This window comes from Hydra viridissima, unplaced genomic scaffold (genome assembly GCF_058129835.1).
Source record: "Hydra viridissima isolate aposymbiotic clone 2 unplaced genomic scaffold, HvirCarnegie_v1 scaffold_6, whole genome shotgun sequence".
Lineage (NCBI taxonomy): Eukaryota > Metazoa > Cnidaria > Hydrozoa > Anthoathecata > Hydridae > Hydra > Hydra viridissima.
The window spans coordinates 13,311,505-13,335,188 of record NW_028324305.1 but is presented as its reverse complement, the minus strand read 5'-3'; the positions used below and the strand labels follow the sequence as shown (position 1 = coordinate 13,335,188).

The 23,684-nt window shown below is 27.9% G+C and overlaps 2 protein-coding genes, 1 long non-coding RNA gene and 1 pseudogene across 12 annotated transcripts; 3 read left to right on the top strand and 1 right to left on the bottom strand.

Annotated features, from left to right (window-relative positions):
* Positions 1–1,719: 1,719 nt before the first annotated feature.
* On the top strand, positions 1,720–10,338 carry LOC145189824 (cyclin-dependent kinase 6-like). Of its 5 annotated transcripts, none has more exons than XM_090090946.1 (8): positions 1,757–2,426; positions 2,705–2,784; positions 3,077–3,227; positions 4,954–5,121; positions 6,503–6,612; positions 7,241–7,291; positions 7,363–7,498; positions 9,588–10,338. In XM_090090946.1, the coding sequence occupies exons 2-8, from the start codon at positions 2,780–2,782 to the stop codon at positions 10,107–10,109; spliced, it is 1,143 nt and encodes a 380-aa protein (XP_089947072.1). In that variant the 5' UTR covers positions 1,757–2,426; positions 2,705–2,779; the 3' UTR covers positions 10,110–10,338. The 5 variants fall into 5 exon arrangements, with proteins under 5 accessions (XP_089947070.1, XP_089947073.1, XP_089947072.1 ...); XM_090090945.1 differs by having other exon boundaries at positions 2,550–2,784; XM_090090948.1 differs by lacking the exon at positions 9,588–10,338 and adding an exon at positions 8,665–9,419 and having other exon boundaries at positions 2,241–2,426.
* LOC149887115 (uncharacterized) lies at positions 9,061–9,419 on the top strand. The gene is made up of 2 exons (XR_016453497.1): positions 9,061–9,184; positions 9,251–9,419. It is a non-coding gene; the product is annotated as an uncharacterized LOC149887115 (long non-coding RNA).
* Positions 10,273–23,654, bottom strand: LOC145189822 (SANT and BTB domain regulator of class switch recombination-like). Of its 6 annotated transcripts, none has more exons than XR_016453495.1 (12): positions 23,611–23,654; positions 23,435–23,507; positions 23,178–23,218; positions 22,879–23,064; positions 14,926–14,984; positions 14,461–14,555; positions 14,259–14,324; positions 14,009–14,095; positions 13,797–13,862; positions 11,642–11,681; positions 11,451–11,528; positions 10,273–11,056 (listed from the first exon to the last, which is right to left on the bottom strand). XR_016453495.1 is itself a non-coding variant. In XM_090090940.1 (12 exons), the coding sequence occupies exons 2-12, from the start codon at positions 23,491–23,493 to the stop codon at positions 10,336–10,338; spliced, it is 1,503 nt and encodes a 500-aa protein (XP_089947066.1). In that variant the 5' UTR covers positions 23,494–23,507; positions 23,611–23,654; the 3' UTR covers positions 10,273–10,335. The 6 variants fall into 6 exon arrangements, 4 of the variants coding, with proteins under 4 accessions (XP_089947066.1, XP_089947068.1, XP_089947067.1 ...); XR_016453496.1 differs by having other exon boundaries at positions 11,642–11,686; positions 13,804–13,862; XM_090090940.1 differs by having other exon boundaries at positions 11,642–11,686.
* Positions 18,325–22,751, top strand: LOC149887114 (uncharacterized; annotated as a pseudogene).
* Positions 23,655–23,684: the final 30 nt, after the last annotated feature.

The following is a 23,684-nucleotide window of genomic DNA, read 5'->3' as shown; positions in this document are numbered from 1 at the left end:
AGGTTTACAAATTCTAATTGAAGCCGGATTTTTGAAAGAACTGTGACTCAATTTACAAAATTTTATGAAGAAAATGTCCTGGATAAGAAGTCTTGCGTTCAGCATACGTCTATAATTGTGGCAACTCCATGAAAACCTCAATCTACATAGAACCCAAAAGGTCTGACCGTCATATTTATGCATGTTTCATCTTTGGTGAAACCTTTTGTTGTCACTTTATTTTCTTATGTTTTAGTATAAACGATAGGTTTTCGACAAGTATTTATTAAAAACAGTTTAATTGGCTTCACTATTATTATTAATCTGAGTTCCACTAACTGCGCTAACTGTTGTGACAGAAAGAATTTAAAGGGGGATATTAATAACCTGTCAGAATGTAATGAAGATTTATTTATTTTCAAATTAATAACTTGTTTGCAACAGCTAAACCTACTCTGCGTGGTACAATGGAAGATATTATATAGATCATAAATTTAAAAATGCTCAGGTAACGTAAAAAATACAAATCAAGGAGCCAATCAAATTATTCACGCTAATGTCATCATAATACGTTAAAAATCAAATATGAAACGTTCCTTTAATTTTGGATTATCATAAACAAGTTCGGTTTATATATATATATATATATATATATATATATATATATATATATATATATATATATATATATATATAATATATATATATATATAATATATATATAAATATATATATATATATCACGCAACCTTTTTCCATTATTTTTTTGCTTTTTCAGTACCATCATAAACATTTTTATCAAAGAATTACTACTATTATAAACATTTTTATCAAAGAATTCTACTAATTTTTCAAAAATCATTGATTTTTGAAAAATTGTAGGAATTTAATAAAGAACAGAAAAAATTCTTAATGCTTCCCAAAAATAGTGTGCTGCCATTTCTAATTCTAACAAAACCAATAGAACAATAGCTTAAAAAAAGCAGGAAATGCTAATTTTTTTAACTTTAATTTATCGGTTCTGTTAAAATTAGGAATGGCATCATATACTTTTTTTGCTGTAAATAATAACTCTTTTGAAACATAATAAACAATGTTTTTCTCCTGGAGAGGTTGGGAGTTCCCCAAACGTTAAGCGAAATCTTTTTAAATTGACAAACTTGGTGCATGTAAATCCAAATAAACACGTGGTAATTCCGCCGTAAAAGTTGAGTATACTACGTTACGACGCTTTAAGTTCGTTATCAAATAATATAAAAATATTAAGTTAATTAATGCTTTATATATGTCATGTTTTATCATATTATGCTATGTTATGCTATGATATGATATTAATCATATTATATTATGTATGAATGTATGTATGTATGTATGTATGTATGTATGTATGTATGTATGTATGTATGTATGTATGTATGTATGTATGTATGTATGTATGTATGTATGTATGTATGTATGTATGTATGTATGTATGTATGTATGTATGTATGTATGTATGTATGTATGTATGTGTATGTATGCATGTATGTGTGTGTATGGATGAATGGATATATGGATGGATGCATAACTATATACATATATATATATATATATATATATATATATATATATATATATATATATATATATATATATATATATATATATATATATATATATATATATATATATATATAAAGCATACATACATATATAGAGGTAGATTAAAGTATAGATACATGTGTATTTGCATATATACATATTTGTTAATATAGTTAAGTTAATTATGTTACTTTATTATTAGATGTTAATGCCAAGTAGAAAGTATGAAGAACTTTCCATTATAGGGCGTGGGGCTTATGGTACTGTTTTTAAAGCAAGGGATATTGAAAATGATAGAGTTGTAGCATTGAAAAGAGTTCGGATTGGTCAATCCAATGAAGAAAAAGGTGTTCCTGTTTCCACATTAAGAGAGATAAGTCTTCTCAAACAGTTAGATAATATGTCTCATCCTAATATTGTAAGGTAAATATATAGTAGTGTAGTATAGTATAGTTTGTATACAAAATAGTATAGTTTAGTATTCAAAAGTTTAAAATGGTTTAAAATTTTTTAAATAAGTTTCCATAATATTCTTTTTTATTCAAACTGATTAAAGGGAATTGTTGTATTTAGTTTAAACACTTTTTACATAATTTCTGAAATTTAAAAAAATAATTTTCTGAAGTTAAGTAAATATTATAATAATGTTACAAATATTGTCATTTTTCTTTATAAAACAGTATACTTTATGCACATTAGTGTTATGCACTAAGGTTATTTGGTCAAATAAACAGCTGTATATATAGAGATGATACCAGCATGTGTTGCTCCAACATTGAAATATAGTAGTGGCTGAGTTGAGGTCTGGGGATATTTCTTATCAAGTAGGGCAGGTGACCATTCCAGGATCTATAACACATTGAAAGGTGAGTTTAAAGAAGTTTTGAAGAATAATGCAATCCATTAGGGCTAGATTTAATTGGGAAATACTTTTTTACAAGATTTATTATAATGGCTTTGTTATAATGGCCCAAATCATATTGCAATAGTATGTAGATTACATACAGAAAAAAAGAATGCGAGGGCTTGCTACAAGTTATAATATGGTCACCTCAATCCCCAGTATTAAGCCTCTGAGTTGCTATAGGAAGAATTAGACTCTAATATCTGAACTAATTGTCCAACACCTGAAAGTAACATTTAGGACCTTCTACAAGATGCTTGCAAAAATCTAACAAAGGCTGTACTAGAAAAGTTGGCATCAAAATGCAATGATTTCATGAGGTAGTTAAATGAAGCAGATGTTTCTTTAATTAAAATGCTATATGTTGTTATCTTTAATTTACTCACAAAGTATCTTCAAAAGTTCAAACTATATAGGGAATATACACACATAAAAAAATACAATAGCATGAGTTTACTAACTCATGTTATTTTGTTTATGTATAAAATAATAATAGTTTCATATCAATAAACAATTCTAGTTTTCCATTAGCCATAATTATAGGTAAGATATAGAAACACTATATAGGATTTTGAGCCATATCACTACTTATGATAGGATGATACATTTTAGGGTGTTTGATGCTTTCCAGACAAAGTCTACAACTCCTATGGATAATCCGGCGGATTTGATCTTAACCATAGTTTTTGAACATGTTGATCAAGATCTATCATCATTTCTGCACAACTTTCCTTCGCCTGGACTATCAGAAAATTTAATTAAGGTAAGAAATTGTTTTGTTGATAAAAGAATTTGAAGTAAAATTTCTCATACACAAACTCACTACTTTTCTTACTCACTTACACACTCACTACACATGATCTTCTAATAAAATTTTTGATGTTTTATCTAGAGCACTGTGCAAAAGAAAGAGGAACCTTATTTATTTAAAATAGATCCAAACTTAGCTTATATCTTATAAATACATACTTTTTTATTATTTATATGATAAATAACTGTTTTAAGTGAAAAAACAACAATATTATAATAGTATGTTAATATTGATGTACAATTAACTCATTACTTAGTATGAACACCTTTATTTTTATACCTCCTTATATTCTTTTTTCAACACTTTCATTGAGTTTTTTTAAAAAAATCACTATAGAGTTTTATTTTTCTTGTTCTATTCAGTTCTATTCTTCTTGAAGTACATTCCACAGTTCATTTACATTCTTTGGACACCTCTCCACATTTTTTCTATCTTGATAATATTTAAATCTGGGTTCTGAATGGTCCATAACATAGTTTGAAGTGCACCTTCCCAAAATTTCCAAATAATTTTTAACAATTTCAGAAGTGTGCTTCAGTTCATTATCTTTCTTTAACATAATGTTATCCCTATTTAAAATTTTTCTATAATTTTTCCTTGTCAGCCACCAACACTTTTACTTGTCAGTCACCAACACTTTCAACTAGCAAGTTCTTGTTGACTGTTTCTGAATAATTGAAATTTCATCTTTTTCCAATCATTGTTTTGCCAATTTTGGTGATCCTTTGCATAATTTAATCTTTTATTTTTGTTTCCTTTGTCCAAAATGGTTTTCTTAAAGCAACACAGCCTTTGAGTTCAGATTTTATCAAAGATTTGGTTATTACACAAAATACTACAGTACTTGTTGCCCTTTCTCAGTCTTGAGCTAGTTCTACATTGATTTTTTACAGTAATGCAAAGAAGTAACTTAAAAATAATTCATCTTGTCTTGATTTCTGGGTTAACCAGACTTTTTTATTCACAATATTGTCAGTTTCAGTAAACATTTTAATTACTTTTTGCACTGCATCTTAAGAATATTTAACACTTTTGACTACTTTGACTTAAACAATCTTGTTGGTGTAAAATAGTAATTCTATTTCTATTCAATGAAATTTTAGGAATTTCATTTAGATTGTTTTTTAATAAAAATAAAGAACTGAATTTAAAAACAAAAACATTGACTTGTTGTTTAATGAAGAAAAAAAAAAGAATCTTTTCTTTAAAATTTTCACATTCTCAAATGATTTAGCATATTATCCTATATTTCTAGAAATAAAATCAAAGGAGATAATTAAAATCAAAAGGAGATAAGCATCACAAACTGAAGTCTACAGATGTCTAATAATTTCAGAAATAAGGCCATTGAAAAATATGCAATCTATACCAATTAAATAAATAAATTCTTACACTTAATATGCATAATTAAATATTCTTAAATTATTCTAAATTCCTTAATAAGTAGAATTGAAAGTTGAATTTTTTGTTTACAATGTTTATTTTATAGTATTAATATAATTGAATATATCTTATTGCAATACATCTCTTACTTTAAGAACTTTTCTTAGTTAAATGGACTGGAGTGCATTGAAAAATATATCAACCTTTTTATTGAATTAAAGTTTTAACAAAGTTTTACTAATTCTGTACAATTTAAAGATTACCTGTATTTACAAGATTTAAAATTTTTCTTAAGGACCTAATGTATCAACTTCTGTCTGGGGTTGATTACTTGCACATAAATCGGATAGTTCATAGGGATATCAAGCCGCAAAATGTCCTTATTACTAAAAATAGGCAAGTAAAAATAGCAGATTTTGGGCTTGCTAGAATCTATGGGTTTTGCAAACTAGTGACTTCAGTGGTAAGTTTTTAGTTTTAAGAAGTTTTTTAAAAAAACTGTTATTTTTAATGGGTGACATTTAATGGGTCAGTATTTTTAATGAATCAGTCAGTATTTTTTTATTTTTAATTTTCTGTATTTTATTGAGATGGTCAGTATTTTAATTAAATGGTCAGTATTATATATTAACTGTCAGTTAATTAATTTAGTTATCAGTTTTTAATCAAATGTTCAGTAAATTAACCAAGTGGTTAGTTATTTAGTTAAAATGATCTGTATTTTAAATTAAGCAATCTATATTTTAAACTAATATTTAATGATTTGTAATGATCTGTAATTTAACTAAAGTATTATGAACTTTGACCAAAGTAATTAGATAAAATTTACAAATAAGACTACCATTTCTATCTGAGCACTGAACAAAGAAAGTTTAAAAAAATGCAAAACTTTGTTCCAGAATACAAGTCCTCTAGTGAAGAAGAAATTGAGACAATAGAAGAGCAAGCATCATTAAAATCAAGGAAACAGAAACGAAAATGTGAGTGGATAAAATGTGAAATATACCCAATAAGAAAGATGCAATTACAGGTAAACTGTTTTTTGGTCATCAGACAGCTTGGTCTCAGACAGTTAGGTCCCTTATAGTTAGGTCAACAAAGTTTTAATAGGTAAATCAACTGAAATAGGTAAATCAACTGAATATTATTTACCTGCAAATGATGAAACAAAAACTACTCAGACAGAAATAGATTACATCAAAGAAATGAAATATAAATTTTTGATCAATTCAAACAAAAAGCTTTTAAGGTTTGGACTTTAACTATGATCAACAATGAAGAAAATTGGTCACATGATGTATGTAGTTGTTCAGATTCCTTTAAGAAATTTATGTGCAAACATGTTGTTGGTTTTACAATTCAAATGAAGTATTGTAAACTCCCACTGGAAGTAAAAGGTGTTCCTTTTGGTGAAAAAAGAAAATGTGGGAGACCAAAAAAAGCTACTAAAGCATTACTAAGAGCCTGATCATGTTTTGATATTGTTAAATATTTGGAGATCAAATATTTTTCAAAAGTGTATAAATAATGTTTTTACTAACCAACTTCTGTTTTTGCTGACCAATTTTAATTTTTATACTGACAAAACTTAAGTGAAATACTAACCATTTGTTTAAAATACTGACCCAAAATTACATATATAATGACCAAAAAATACTGAATATTTATTTCAAAAAATACTGACCGATTCATCACAAATACTGACCAAAAAATGTGCACTGATTTTTAATCTTTAAACAGTCAAAAAAAATATTTATTATTAAATTTTTTCATTACTTAAATTTTATCACTAAAATTTTTTTATTACGAAATTTTTTTATTACTAAATGTTTGGTTATGAGTAGGTTGTAACTCTGTGGTATCGAGCACCAGAAGTTTTACTTCAATGCACATATGCTACAAAAGTAGATCTTTGGAGTGTTGGTGCTATTATGGTTGAAATGTATAATAGAAGGTAATTTCACACATTACAGTTAATTTCCTTATAGAAGGAGGTGTTTAAGTTTAAAGATGGAACTTTGTTACAATCAAGTCATGTATTATTTAACTTTAAACCAGTTTTGTGGTTTTATTTAAGAAGTTTATTGCAAACAAAGTTAAAGCCATCATTTTTTTGGCCACCATTTTTTTCAATCATTGATTACACTTGTAATATAAAACATTACTTGAAACAACTAAGTTTAAAACAGAATAATGAACAATATTCATTAAGGAAAAACACCCCATTTATTTACCACTGATGATTGCTTTCCAGCTTTAATGTGAAAATTGAGATTTTTATTGTATACTTATGCAAATTCTGTATAGTTCAGGAGTTGTCAATTAGTTTATTTTTATTTTCAGCTCATATTTCAGGCGTGGATATATGTCAGTGTTTATATTTCAGGACATATGTCAGTGTTTATATTTCAGGACGTATGTCAGTGTTTATATTTCAGGACGTATGTCAGTGTTTATAACAGTTTTTAATGTTTTTAAGAAATTAAATTCAATGCAGATTTTAATGTGCGTGTCCTTCAGTTTTTAAAGTTGTTAATTTATTTGTGTTTTTCAGACCTTTTATTTGTAAATTTTTCTCTTAGACCTTTATTTCCTGGAAAAAGTGATATTGATCAGTTACATAAAATTTTAAGGTATATTTAAAATTTTAAACTCTCCGTTAAATTAATTCTGTTCTAAAAAAAAAACATTGTTTGCTATTTAGTATCATAGGGTCTCCAGAAAAACGTGACTGGCCGGAGAATGTTTCAATCCCTTTCGACACGTTTATTGGCTATAAAGGAATTGATCTCCAACATTTGATTAATAAAATCTCAGCTACTGGTTTAGATTTAATTACGGTAAGTCATGCTTTTACGCATTGTCATATTTTGAAAATGTTTAAAAACGTTTCGATTTTATGCCACTTGAAACGGTTCTGTTGCCTTGTCACGGATCATTTTAACTAAGCATCGGCGTTTTATTTTTTCCGTTAATAATGAATGATTACGTATAATATAGGCACTTTTATTTTAGTCATTTGAAATAAATCGAGTTTAAAATAACTTACGTATTTATATACAAAGTTTTAAGATTTCATTAAAAAATTTGTGATACCTCGTATAGCTTTTAGGGGTCGTCCATATACTAATTAAACATCTGCGTCTTGTTATTTTTTTATTCGAGATGAGACGATATCCAGGACACAATTTTTAAATTCCGAGACAAAACTATTGTCCCGATTTACAACTTTATTTCGGGACAGTTTTTTCCTTTGTCTCGTTATTTTTTTCCGGTACTTTTCTCGTCTCGTTACGCTTTTCCCAGTTCATTTCGAGAATATTAAGTCATGCGCTAAGCGGGAAGGGAGGGGTTTGGTTTGTTATTTGTTATGGTTAGGAGGGAAAGCGTAACAAATTTTGTGTTGCAACGATTGACAAGACTTTGATTTGGGCCTTACGCTGGGTAAGAGCACACAAATTTGAGATGAAAAAAGTTTTTTGTACAGGCTTTTTTTTCAAGGCTGATTACTAGGTGTTTTTTTGTAAATAGATAAAAAATTATATAAGATCTTTTGAATATGAAAGAAAATTTTTACAAACTTTTTCTTTGCCAAACGTAAAAACCCAAAGAACAATTAAGACAGAAAATTTTTTAAGAGGACCGAAAAGTTCCCAAGCTCCAGAGGCCCATCAGAATAAGTTAATCTCGGGTCTCACTCATCCTCTCAACGGGCCTGATGCTAGATGAACACTTATGCTCATCTTGGACAGTTGCCGAATAAAAGAGACTGCTAAACATGTCTAAATTTAGCACAGAAGTAATCTTAATGTTCTTTAAATTATAAATACAGCATATGAATTACAACTTAAATTTCAACTATGTATTTTAAGCTACTATGTACTTTTAGAGGATTTTGGCAAAAACGTTTCAAGGAGGAGGGAAGGGGCAAAAATAAAAAATAAACGCAATAAGTTCTGTTTTAATAAACTTTAGAAAGTTTTTTTATTTTATTGGTAATTAACAGAAAAAGAAAACGCCGATCGATGGCTGGATCAAACTTGAGAAATCAACTTGAAAAACTTTGAAACATAAAACCACTGTAATAAGATCAGTACTTTTTTTACTGCTTTAATAACTTTGAGCAAAAATATGTACGAATAACGGCTCCATTCTTATCAATAGAGATATAGCAATAGGACTAATTATTGAATTAGAGATACTCTAAAAAACTGTAGCAAAGTAGGTAGTATGCTGCGTCACCTTGTCCGAATTGAAGAATTTCAATTAAAAGTGCTTTTTACAGCCATTGACAACATTAAAAAAGCATAAGTGTATAGGATCTTACAGAAAATCGCTGCTTATACTCAGAGCTCTAAAGACTAGTGTTCTAAGGAGAGAATTGCTTGGTCCATGAGATAGTGGACGAAATGGACATAGAACAAGTTAAGTTCCTCGTAAACTCAGTTTGGAACCTAAAACAACCACTGGAAGGCCTTTTGGAGAAAATTTTCTAAATAAATTTGCAACAAATATGTAAAATCGAGGCAGAAAATATGTAAAATCGAGACAGAAAATATGTAAAATCGAGACAGAAAATATGTAAAATCGAGACAGAAAGAGCGTGAAGGATATTTTAAATTTTGTTTTTGGTTTTATTTTGAATTATTAAAGCTTAATTTTTATTTGCTTGTTTTGTTCTATAGTAATTTGAAATACTTTTGTTATTTGTGCAATAAGTTGTTATTTGTTTCCACATTGTGCTACATGATTTATTTTAAATTGGTTGGTTTTTATTTTAAGACGCTTTTAACAAACTTGAACAAACTACAAACGAAAAATTTTAATCCCCTATGAAAAGCATTATTTGATGCAAAGAACAATTTTTTTGTCCAATTTTTTTTTGAGGTAAATATTTAAGAGAAGTCTGTTGAAATTTGTTTCGTTTAGAAATTGCTAGTTTTTGATCCTTCAAAAAGATTAAATGCGTTTAGAAGTTTAGCACATCCGTATTTTACGGAGGCAGATTTCGCTTCAAAACCTGTAGTCGTTAATGGAGACCAAGTCGAAACAAAAGTTGTATCTTCAGATAAACAGGTTAAATTTTCTACGTCAAGTGTAAGTCCAGATTTACAAAGATGCGAGTCGGGATTTCCTAAACAAAAGGATATTTATTGCATTATAAATGAGGAAAACCGTTCTACGAACAGATCATTTTCAAGAGTTGACTCTGGAATTTGCTTGTCACCACAATCTGAAGTGGACACTAGTAGCCAAGGACTTGAGTTAAGTGAACTAACTGATAAGTTTGCATGCGCAAGTGAAAGTGATCAGTTAGTTAAAAAAAAACAAAATAAATCGACTCCTGAATCGAATTATGAAAGCCCTGATAACCTGTCAGAGAAGAAAGAAATAAAGGTATGTAAAATACAAAAAAAGGCTCCAAAAAGAAAGCGCATTGAAAAGACTTAGTTCCTACAGAGGCTGCACTTCTAGTGAAACAGCCAGCAAAAAATACGACGAATAACGTGGAGAATCATTTTTAGTGTATATAAATTCTATGCAGTTTGAGTCAGCGTAATTCATGTTTTGAAACATGAATTGCGATTATTTCTTAGAAAATTAGAAAAACTGATTTATTTAATGTGAATTTTTATTTATTGATTTAGTTTTAAAGAATCTTACGCCAACTTATGATTCACTTTTTTGAATTTATTTGTTGTTTGAGACAATTTTCTAAGATATGGAAAAGTCCCGCTTCAGTATCATTTTGATCTTTGGGTTTAACATTTAATCCTTCTACCATATCATTCATACGTTTAACATCATTCTCTCTTTGTATATCTTGATTTAATCGGACAGGAAAGTCATTATTCCAAGTTTGATGGGGCTGAATTTTTGCTGTTCTTCTGCCTTTTGTTTGAACAAAAATAGCCATAACTTTTCTCTCATCCATATCCTCTAATTGTTTAATCGTGCTGTTATCAGCTCGGTTTGTAACAATGTGTCTGTTGTGATTTTCTTTTTTAGGTGTACCAACTTTATTTTGAGATAGAGTATGTATATCATAGTTCAGGCTATACGAATATGTCGTAGATATTGGGATCTTAGGCAAGCAAACTACCTCAATCATATTTTTAAGCTCGTTATATAGCGCCTCAGAAGATAAAATATCATTCTCTCCAGCGCGATGGCTTGCAAAAATGACCTCGTGATCTTTAAACTGACATCCCTCAGATGGTTTAATAGATTCAAATTTCTTTCTGAGTTGTCCACAACACTTGAATATCATTTCCACTTTTCCGTTACGCAAGATTTTTGTTGACTTATCTGGGTGATAAAGGCAGGTTTTAAAATCAGCCACAGGAAATACAACATCACAAACTTTGCATTGCATATATTGAATTAAGCTCCAAACCCTAAAAAAGGTAATTCGCCATTGATTAAAATTGGTTAATTTTATGACTTTTACAATGAAAAAATTTATAATCTTAAATTAAGATATTTGATATGAAATATGATATGAAATTAGCATAACATCCATTTTTATTGTACGTTTTAATGAGTTTTATTTATTTTCTTGTTAAAATGTTTATTAAAATTTTTTTTTAACTTTCTTACTATTATTAAAAAAAAACAAACAAACATTTTCTCATAGTTATATGGCGCCGATTGAGAAAAGATTACTATTTTAGAAACCTTAACTTATGTAACTAATTAAATGTCTAAACTCTGCAATTATGAAAAAGACAAGCATAAGGTAAATAAATTAATAACCAATTATTTTTTAATTACCAAAAATAAAATAATTACCTCCAATATACTAAAGTCCATGTTTTAAGCTCTTCTTTTAAAGATAACAAATAATCTGTAACAGACCACGAGGGATCTCTACAAATTTACAGAGAGAGAAAGGAATTGACTAACCGGGATTTGCTTAACAGCTAATTCTATTGTTAATCACACTTGCTTAGTAGCTGATTTAATTATAAAGTGTTTTATACCTGACATGATACCAGCGCACATTACCATAGCTATCAATAACTACCCTAGGAAGTGAAAATTATAGACATTTTATGTCAAATACAGAATAAAAAAAAATTATATATAGTAAACTAACCTATTCAAGTAAGGACAAATCTAGTAAATAGATTGGAAAGATTGCTTTTAATAAATTACCCAGACCTAAAGAGGGTCAAACTAGTTATGTTTTAATAAAGTGTAAGTTTTTAAACAAAAGTAAAAACGGGCTAGAGCGAACTAATAAAGAATTCTTTTGTTTCTCTTTTTCACGAAGAATTGCCAAATAAAGGGCAAAAGCATTCGTTTTTGGGCGAATACTTTTAGTCGCTACACTATTCTGTAGAAAAAACGGTGCTTAATCTAGATTGGCACGATTCCTTTCACAATTTCCGCGATCATTAATTTAGGATTATATTTCTTTAAAAAAAATCCGTTATAAAGCTTTGGAAACCTCGTTATGAATCTTAACAACATTCAATTTGTAACTTTTTTTCTTCATTATGATTTTCAATGTGTAACTTTTTCTATTGTTTATTAGTGATCATACTAAATAATGCATTTGTCAGTTAAGAATATGGATGAAAAGACTTCTTTATATAAGAAAATAACAAATTTGAATCTACACCTGGATAAATTGATTGTACACGGGATGTGGAAAAATGTTTGTTCCCATTAATTTTTCCCATAAACCTCTAATGATTCTTCTGTATAAACTTCATAGGAAGTTCTAATGAGTTAACAATCTGTAAACCATATTCTAAGTTTCTGAACACTTAAAGGAATAACATACCAGTCCTATTCAGAAAGGAATTTATTTGTTATATCATTACATATTGTTGAAAAGAGCTTGAATCTAAATCATATCCTAAACAAGCTGCTTTTAAAACTGTTTAAAGACTAGAAATGATATCAACATCTACACCAGTTATCTCAGAGTAGGTATTCGATTGCTCAAGGCACTTCTGATATGTAAATTATAGCAATTTATGGCAAATACAGTATAAAAAAAGTTATATCTAGTAAACTAACTACCATCATTAGTATTTCCAAAACCTTGTTTTGTCATGTCCACAAAAAGACTTACCTTCTTTGAATAATTGGTTTTCTTTAACTAGCATCTGTGCTCAAAAGTTTTGGCATAAATTGACCTAACTTTCATTTTGTATCCGAGATGAAGAATGTACTCAAAGCATTTTATCAAACAGTGAAGAGGTGAAACACCCAAAAATAAAGCTCTTTATTGATCTTTATAGATCTTACTAGTTTAATGATATTCATCTCTGTTAGTTTTACTGAATTTATATTATATACTTACTGTCAACTCAGATGGCTCAGTCGGTTCTGACTTATTTAGTACATCTGATTCCTTCTTGTACTGTAAACAAACTGGTCTGGAGAAATGAGTACTAGAAAGTTTTTTGTTGTATCATATTACTGTATCGTTAACAGTCAGTTAAGAGGCACAATAGATGTTTGGAAAATGCTCTTCATTATTTACAACTTCATCTAGAATTGTATCTGAAAATTTCTGTTTATACAAACTCTGGCAACACACCATTAAAACCACCTTTGCATAATTCTATGAAAATTGGTATCCTTAATGAATAATTTAATGAAAATATTTTGTAGCAACTTTTCAGACTTAAGATTTTAGACAGATGAGAGCATTTTCAACTTTCACTTTATCAGGTTCATGTATAGACATGCTTCTCTACACATTTAGAAGAAGCTAGAGCTAATGCTTCATGATTGTTTTCAGCCAAATTAGCAATTTTAGCCGTTTAGCTATTTACAAGAGGAGAATTTAAAGGAGGTCCTCATAGAAAAAACAAAATTTTGATATAATCTTAGAGGAAGATCTCTAAGATTATATCAAAAACTTTTTTTCTACCAGGAACTCCTTCAAATAGAAATTAAATTTTTAAAAATGTTTGTTTTGCAGTGGCTTCAAAAAAGTTTCAAATTGTTATTCATTTGGTCTTTTAGTTGATAAATACAAATAACTTATTAAAAGTTATTTCTATTCATTAACTAAGGACTTAAATTTTTTTCTCCAATAAAAACATTTTACGAAATTATTTAGAGAACTTAAAAAAACTGAAAACTTTGTATATATTTAAAATTAAAACAAGTCACCTCTTACTTGAGCAAGAAATGCGATCGCAGATATAATGCAACATATATTTACCACATAAAAGACATCTGGAATAACAAACAAAAACATCAGCAGTGTTTCTACCAAGCAATGAAAAAATAATACACTATGAGCTTTGTCAATAGTTGTTTAACATTTTGTCCATCTTTATATTAAACAAATCAAGAAACTAATTTTTGAGCTTTTTACCAACCTAAATAATGTGGATGCGTTATTTGGTGACAATTCAGTAGAATGATCAGGCCTAAAAATTTCCTGCAGTTTCACGCTAAATAGTTTACTGAAAATTTAGAAAATAAATAGACGATTTAATTTACCATTTAACTCAAAAAAAAGAAAAGAAAAAAAAAAAATCATGGTTTAAAGCAAGAAAGAAATACTATTATCTAAAAGTACTACTATCAGGTTATTATTTAGAAAACAAGAAACAAAAAAAAAACAACCTTTTAAATCTATCTTTTTTATCTTGAAGTCCATATACTTGGTGTTGATTAAATTGCGACGCGATTCTATAAAGAAAAATTTGATTATATTTTTGTAAGATTGAAACAGACCCTTTAAAAAAAAAGAGTAAGTTTACAAAACCCATATATGCTTTTTTAAAAAAGATTACTGTTTCTGTTATTAGAAGAAAAAGTAACATACCTAAATACTAACTGATCATTAATGCAATTCATGTTATCTGATACAGCAATTATGTCATTCATATATTTACAGCAAAAACTGATGCATTTTTTAACCTTAATGACACAAAAGGCAAAACAATAAGTATTGTAATAATATATATAAAATATGTACAGTAAGGCAATACATGTACAGTACAGTAAGGCACAAACATGTTACAGTAAGGCAATAAAACTTACTGTACATGTTTTATTTATATTATTATAATACTTCTAGTTTTATATATATTATAATAATACTTCAAATGCATCAATAGAACCTACATACAAAAAACAAAACAGACACTTTATGAACAAATACCTTAAAATTTTATAAAAACGATAAAAAATGATAAAGAAATAAAACAAATCAAGTGACGGAAAAACGGATCTTACACAATACAGCAAAGAAATAAAATTGCAGCAACAACAAAAAAACATTTCTTACTAGTCTCTCCATCTTTAAAAAATCTGATGACAGTAATATTGGAACAACATTTTTAGCATCTAAAAGAAAACAGTAAACCATTTTTAAGGTTTTTAAATTCAATTTTCACTGTTTCAGGATCCCTAACCGTAATGAAATAATATGATTAAAATATTTTCATATTTAGAATACGTTTCTCATATTCATTTAGCATCGTAAAAGTTTTCTTAAAAATAAAATCTTTTAGCACATATATTGCTGTGCTGGTTGTTTTTTACAATTAATGGTTCTTTAGTCCAATGTGTTTTCAGACAAGAGCTTTCTGGCAATTGCCAACTTTCTTGATATCTACTTTAATATCATCAAAATTATTTTTATTAAAAATTATTTCCAAACCATATTTTGTTCCCAGTTCCCACTAACAAAATTACAAAATACTTTTAGATTTTCTCTAGATGAGTTAACAAGAAAATAACTTAAAAATGCATAAATTGCTATTGAATTCCATTTTGCAAAATGAAGAAATGGAATTCAATAGCAATTATGGTAATGCATTTAGAAAATTAACTTTAGGAAAATATCCATTTTCCTTATAAAAAATAATGCTTTGCATAGATTGTAGAGCAGTTTCATATCTCTCCATCCTAAAATTTCTTAGTTTAAAGAAGGACTGTTGTTGTCAAATGCTACTATAAGATTTTATTAATTTTCAAGTATGAATTGAACGAAAGAGTAATGTAAGTCAAGTGTGGTAGACTCTTCTGTCCAGAACATGATGTTGATATGAAACATACTGTGGATTATTAAACCCAAGGTAACGAAATTTTTTTTGTAGTCTAGCTACTACATTTTTTTTTTGCCAGTATTAACAGCAGTTGTATCTGTTATGATTTTAGTACAGTACCATAAATCAAAAAGGTCATTAATTTTCACCAATCCATTAAAAATAGTTTCTACTTTACCATCTTTTAAGAAAAAAACAGCTAATTTTATTTCTTTTGCAGTATTTTTCAGAACTCCTACTTGGTGTTCACTATGGTTAGAATATTTTCCATCAAAATGGAGACACCAATTTTTATTCTTAATTTTTTTTTTGACGTGATATTTTCAAGTTCTTTGCTTCTCTCATAGTTGCTTTATATATTTATAACTGATTAGGTGTGTGACACACCTAATCTGTGTCTACATCTAGTCCAATGTCTTTAACAAAAAAAAAAAAAACCACACTGCAGCAACTTCTTTTGATGATAACTTTGCAGCTGTTGATAGTTTTACTGATTTTGTTGAATTAATTTTACAACTGGTGATGTTTAACATTTCTTTTTCTGGAGTTTAAAGGGGTATATATATCTGTAGCCCTAGTATCAGATACTGGTGTGTTAAGACAATCATCAAAGTATCAGGATCAGTATTAGTATCAGTATCTTCCATAGGTGAGTCATTTTAGGAGTTTCTGATTCTTTTTGATGAGTGAATTTTTTGAGTCAGCTACTTTATTAGAACAATAACCTGCTCTTCCTTGTGTTTCTTTCTGCACATTATAAAATTTTTTGCCTACACTTGTTAGCCACATACCCTTCAAACCAGTAATATCAGAGAATTGAGAAAAAGAAGTTTTAACAGACTTTTTTGGTTTTCTTAAACATCATAATCTGTTATAAGATTTCCTATTTTATGATGAAAAGACTGCTTTGATAAACTTGGAAATAAATATTTTTGCCACAATTCTATCAGTTTTAAGCAAATTATTTTGATTCGACTCTAAACACACAATTGATTTGAATCTTTTTACTGAAGCTTTTGATAGCATTCTTTTTAAACTGTTTAAATTGTCAATACTGTCTTTACATTTTCTAATAACATTTTGAAATCAATTTTTTCTAAATTTTTTTGTCCAATTTTTCTTGTTTTTGCTTATTCTTTGATTGTTTATGAGTAAAAATTTTTCAAAAAACAAAGGGTTGCACCCTACATCACCAAATTCACTGAAATTTGGCACAAAAGTGTAAAGATGTAAGTTAGGAAAGACTGAATTTTTTTCAAAAATTTTTTATTCCTTGAAGAATTACAGCAACTTAAAGTTTGTTAGATTTTGACTGAAAAATGAGGGGGGAAAAGTGCCAGAAATGTGTCCTTTTACTATTACCCTTATAAGGTGCTTGTAGTAATTTTGCATAGCTAAAATTTGGTACCAAAGGAGTTTGAATCCTGTTTAATCTGAAAATTATAGGTTTGTATCTCTCAAAACAACAAAATATAGTTTATTTCAAGATCTACAAAACGCACCATCTAATTATAATAAAAAAGAGCATTGACAACTATAACTCTTGGTTTTAATTTTCTTAAAGATTAGACATATATCTACTTTACAAACCAATTTTATTTTGGCCTTATGTTTTGCTGAGGAGTTATTGATGTTTTGGTTTTTCAATTTTTCTGAAGAAATTTTAAAAAAAATAAGCGAGCAAATTCATTTTGGTTTTGAACTAAATACAATTATATTTGTTTTTAATCAAATTTTGAGTCAGTTAATTAAAAAAACAACAGAATGTGTGTTATGTGATTTAAATTTTTACAAAGTTGTTACAAAATATTGTTAAATATTTTGTAAACATATAAATTTGTTATTTTTATTACATAACAGTTATGTTATTTGAATTGTTATTTTCATTACATAATTCTTATGTCATTTGCATTGTTATTTTCATTACATAGTAGTTATGTAATTAAATTAAATAATATTATGTAATGTTTTTTTTCTTATTGATTGTTTTATTGTAATAAAATAGTGATTATCTCATCAATAAACTAAGTAATAAAATGACAAGTGTACATAATAATATCCAATAAATATTACCTTATTAAATTATATAACTAAGTATAATTATATTTAGTTATAATCTACTTTCACCCTAATTTTTGGTAGATAATTAGTAGAGAATTGACAATAATTAGTAGATAATTAGGCATTTAAAGTATGTCTATTAAAACTAATAGCTATTTGTTCAAGCAAATGTTCTTTATAAATATAACTTTACTTTAATTTTAATCATATTGTTTGTGTTCAAGTGTACTTTGCTCATTAGGAATATTGTATTGAAGATTTCTTCTATTTAAGTGTTTAGATTATAATTCCTCATTATAGTTTTATATGGATAACAAAATCAATTGTTCATTTGTAAATGATTATGGAGCTTGTTAAAAACAATCATATACCTAAGTAAGAAATCTGATTGAAGATATTGACAGGAATGATCTTAAATTACTTGTAAAACGAACAAACTTGAAAGAAGAACAAATTACTAGTATATGCACACATCATCGTGATATGTTAATAGTGAGATATAAGAGTAATCAGAAAAGTTGCTGTAATCCATTTCTGCTCACAAAAAAGCGTGTAGAGGTAAAAAACAACCTCCATTAAAAAAAAAAGTAGCCACTTCCCTTAATATACCAGAAGAAAGTTTTGAAGAACAGTCAGGTTTCGGTAATGAGTATATGGAAAAGGCAAACTTGTTTGATAACATGATAGTATTGAAAGCTAATAAAATTGCAGAGTCTACAGCAACATCTAAAAAAATACAACTGACAACACTTGCTCCAACTGACTGGTCAATAAAAATAGTTTCTGAAATATTACATGTAACAAACTATGTAGCTCGAACTGCACGTAAATTAGCATTAGAAAAAGGTATTTTAGCCATGCCTAATCCTAAATTAGGGAAAGTTCTTCCAAATGTAACAGTTCAACTGGTCAAGTCTTTTTATAAAGATGATGAATATAATTGTATAATGCCTGGTAAAAAGGATTATGTAAGCATAAATAAAAATGTTCACATGCAAAAACGTTTGCTATTATGTAATTTAAAGGAATTGTTTGTTATTTTCAAAACCATGAACCCAGAAATAAAAATAGGGTTTTCAAGGTTTTGCACATTGCGACAAAAATGGTGTATTACTGCTGGTGCTTCAGGAACACATTCAGTATGTGTCTGTGCTATTCATCAGAATTTAAAACTGCTTTTACATCCTCTTGGTGTGACATATAAAGAACTGTTACCTTATATTGTATGTGACATGACTAATAAAGACTGTATGATGCGTAAATGTGAAAGATGCCCAGCAACTATGAATGCATTGGTTGAAAAACTTTATAATTTAATTGGAGAGTTTGAAGATGACGATGAAGTAGAATTTGATCAGTTGACAACAACAGATAGGTCAAACTTAACACATAATAAAGAGCCAGTGTCTGAATACATTGACTTAGTATGTAAAAAACTGACTAAACTTGCACCACACTCATATTTACCTAAGAATCAAGCATCATACCTGAGATCAAGAAAGGAAGATATGAATGAGTTAACATCATTATTTCTGGGTGATTTTTCAGAAAACTATAAATTTGTAGTTCAGGATGAAGTACAAAGCTTTCATTGGACAAATTTACAATGTACACTACATCCTGTGATTATCTATTTCAAAAAAGAAGGTTTTCTCAATCACAAATCTTTTTGTATTATTTCAGATGATATGATACATGGTGTGAACATGGTTTACAAAATTATTGATGTTGTCAGCAATGATATTAAAACAAATCTACCTCAAATAAAAAAATATTGAATACTTTTCAGATGAGTGTGCAGGTCAATACAAGAACTGTAAAAATATTTTGAATCTTTGTTTCCATCTTGAAGATTTTGGTCTTTCTGCTAAATGGAACTTTTTTGCAACTAGTCACGGTAAGCAACCTTGTGATGGGATAGATGGTACAGTCAAACGTTTAGCAACACTAGCAAGCTTGCAAATAGATATGGGTAATCATATTTATCTCCACAAGCAATGCTCAAATATTGCAATGAAAACGTTGAAGGTGTACATTTCATTTATATATCATCAAAAGATTTAACTTTGGTGAGAAACACTCTTAAGGAATGATTGGATACTGCAAATACCATACCTGGAACACGTAGTTTCCATCAGTTTGTACCACTTGGCCATCAAAAGGTTAAAATATATATATTTAATATACCTTTTATCATCTTTAAAAAATACGCATAAGTTTTTATTGATAAACTTGAATAGATTTTTTATTTGTGTGGAATCATCCTCAAAAGTATTTTTGTTTTATTTTGGACTTAAAATTTTTTTTTAATGCCTTTAAAAAAACATGTTTGACAAAATAAGTAAAATGGAAAACGTTGATGAAGATTTTGCTTTCATTCATGATTTTGGAAACATCCCTGTAACAACTGTATACTTAGTACCAGGTGATTATGCCTGTGTTTCCTATGAGCAAAAGTGGTGGATTTAGCCAAAGACGACTTGAAAAAAATTGTTCTTCTTAGGAAATAGAGATTTTTTATATTTAAACTAAACTATTAATTTCTAATTTGATTAATTTGTAGAAAATTGGAATAGATTGCCTGATTTTTAAAATATCAAAAAATTTTGTGTTCATATCAAACCTTAACAACTCCTCAAGTAAACGTAAGGCCAAAACAAAATTGGTTCGTAAAGTAGATATATGTCTAATCTTTAAGAAAATTAAAACCAAAAGTTTTTTCTATCAGTCAGATTTTTTCTAGAGTTATAGTTGTCAATGCTCTTTTTTATTATAATTAGATGGTGCGTTTTGTAGATCTTGAAATAAACTATATTTTGTTGTTTTGAGAGATACAAATCTATAATTTTCAGATTAAACAGGATTCAAACTCCTTTGGTACCAAATTTTAGCTATGCAAAATTACTACAAGCACCTTATAAGGGTAATAGTAAAAGGACACATTTCCGGCACTTTTCCCCCCTCATTTTTCAGTCAAAATCTAACAAACTTCAAGTTGCTGTAAATCCTAAACGGATAAGAATTTTATAAAAAAAATTTACAGTCTTTTCTAAGTTATGTGTCTAAACATTTGTGCCAAATTTCAGAAAGTTTGGTGATGTAGGGTGCAGATTTGTGTTTTTTTGTGTTTTTTGAAAAATTTTTACCCTTATATGATATTCTAAAAAATAAAGTGCTAATGAAACTATTCAGTTATGTTGAAAAAAAAAAAAGTGTGTATTTATTCTGTGTTTTAATTTATGTATTTGATATGTTATATGTCATAATACATTTTAAAATAGTTTAATTTTAATACAATATAAATACTATTTTACAATTAATACAATTTTTAAAAAAGTGTTTACTTCGGTGGGTGACATTTTTAAAATAGTAAATCAAACAGATATATTCAGGCAATATACATAAATACTCATCTACTAACGCTTCAGGATTTCAAAAATTTCATAAAAACTAATGTAAATGTCATTTTAACTAATGAAATACTTTTACTTTATTATTAGCCAAATTGTGTCAGCTGCTAGAGGTTGTTCATTTTATCTTTTTGAGGTAGTTTCTAAAATTCCATTCTTCTCTGAGGCTAAATTGGTTTTTATTCAATCATAGAGTACATACAATCATAGAGTAGCGCTTCTTAAACAAAAATTAGTAGTAAAAATACTTTTGAAAAGAGTATTTATACTTCTAGCTTTTGTTTTAAAAAAATTATATCAACAGTAGGTGAAGATCATTTATTTACTTTATTTCAAATGTACAATCATAAAACTTATGTATAGCATAAAATTTTTATTGGACTTTGCACTAATATTTCTTAAATTATTATTTTACAAATTTGCTCTTGTTAAAAGTATTTTTACTTTCAATTTTAAGAGAAAAAAAGCAAAAGAAAAAAGTGAGAAAATGAAGATAACTATCAAAGTTCATGAAATTTATTTTTTATATTAATCAATATTTATTTTTATATTAACTAATATTTGATGGCATAGCTTTTTGTGGCAATCACAGCAGTACATCTTTGAGTCAAAAAAATTAAAAAGTCTACTTAACTACTTTGTTTTTAGGTATATTTTTCTATTTTTGGTGTAAAGCTGTAAGCAAATCCTTTTTGTTAGTATAACTTTCTTCTCAATCTTGATGATCAAGCTCCTCTAAAAAATGTTAAATGAGATTTAGGTTAGGACTTTAGCGAGACCAGTCCAAAACACTGACTTCATTAGATGTAACCCAACTTTTTGCAGCTTTGAAGTGGGTTTAGGATCATTATTCTACTAGAAACACCATCACAAGTAGGCTTTTGGTATGTGTATTTGTATATGATTTTTCATTGAATTGGTATAGCTTTTGGCATCCATGATGTCCTGATATAGACTAATGGCCTTACACAAACATGGGTAAAATATCAATCATGGGAAAAACATCTTCACACCATGACACTACTACCTCAATGTTTTATGGTTGGTATGGTGTACTGGGTGTGTTTTCTCTTTTTTTTTAGGCATCTCACATACTTAATACCATCAGATAGAAAAAAAATTGTGTTTCATCACTCTACAACACTTTACCCCAATCTTGCTTAGTCCAGTGTTGATGCTCTTTGTTGAATTGTACTCAAGCCACCCAGTTCTTTTTGAAATCTAACTTTTTCTTCATTTTGACTATGAAATCTTCCAAGTAAATTGTTTTCACATAAACATCTTTTCACAGTTGAATCAGATATTTTGATCGCAGTGCTGCAAGGGTGAGTATCAACTTTTGACATCTGTCATAGCTAATAATCATCCATTTTAGTAGTTTTCGTGATTGATCTGATCTAGTATTTGTTTCTAAAGTTCCCCTGTGTTATTGGAAGATCTTACTGGATTGGCTAAATATTTTACAGCAAATTAGAAAAAATTGAAAAATCATACATTAGAATTTCAGAGATTTTCAATTTTAGAACCTTTTGGCTCATTATGTGGTTCACAAAGTTCAACAAAGGCAAATAGATAGTACTCAATATCAATAGATAGTACTCAAACCAACTGCAAATTGATTAATAATTGGAAGTCAATGATGAAAAACTATACACATTTGTAATACAAGTAAGAAAAAAACATTTCAAACCCAGTTAAAAACTTTTTATTCAGACATACCAAGTTTTGGTTTTTTACTGACTTTATTCTTTTTTATGTAAGAAATCAGCCAATCAAATATCTTCACATCACAGTGAACTGAAATGTCAATACTCTTCCATTTACGAGAATCCAATGGCAAATAATCTCTGAAGTAGGGCATCTCTTTCAGAAGAATATTACCAGGACATGTGAAATCTTTGATTGCTTAAATTTTAAAAGTAAAACTAGATACATAATAAGCATACAAACTCAAATATTTGCAAAAAGTTTTATCCTACTTAATAAGTGTTTATAATTTAAGCAAACAAAGTACTCACTATTTCTCAGTTCATCATAAACATTAATAGTAATTTCTTTTCTAGAGAAAAAATTATTTTTAACTAATTTATTCTGAATTTCGAATTACTTTTGATAGTATTTTCAATGTCATATAACCATAATTTAAGATTAAATTCTTTATAGAAGTAATTTAGCATAATTTAAATAATAAGCATAATTTAAGATTGCTTAAATATTTATTCTTTATAGAAACTTGAATTTTTTTTAATAATAAAATAAGTAAAAAACAGCATACAGTTTCTGAGCCATGAAGTTTTGTTCAGATGATGATACAATAGGTGGAAATGCTGACATGTTAAATTTGTAAGCTAAAATATGTAACTTGTAGTATAATATTAAACATGTAAAAAAAATTAAGCAAGAATTTTAGTGTGAAAGCTTCAGATAAAATTGATAAAAAATAAAACTCACCAACAATCTGGAAAAAATGTTAATCACTAAAAAAAAAGAATAACTTAAAAAATTTAAAAAATATATATAGATCT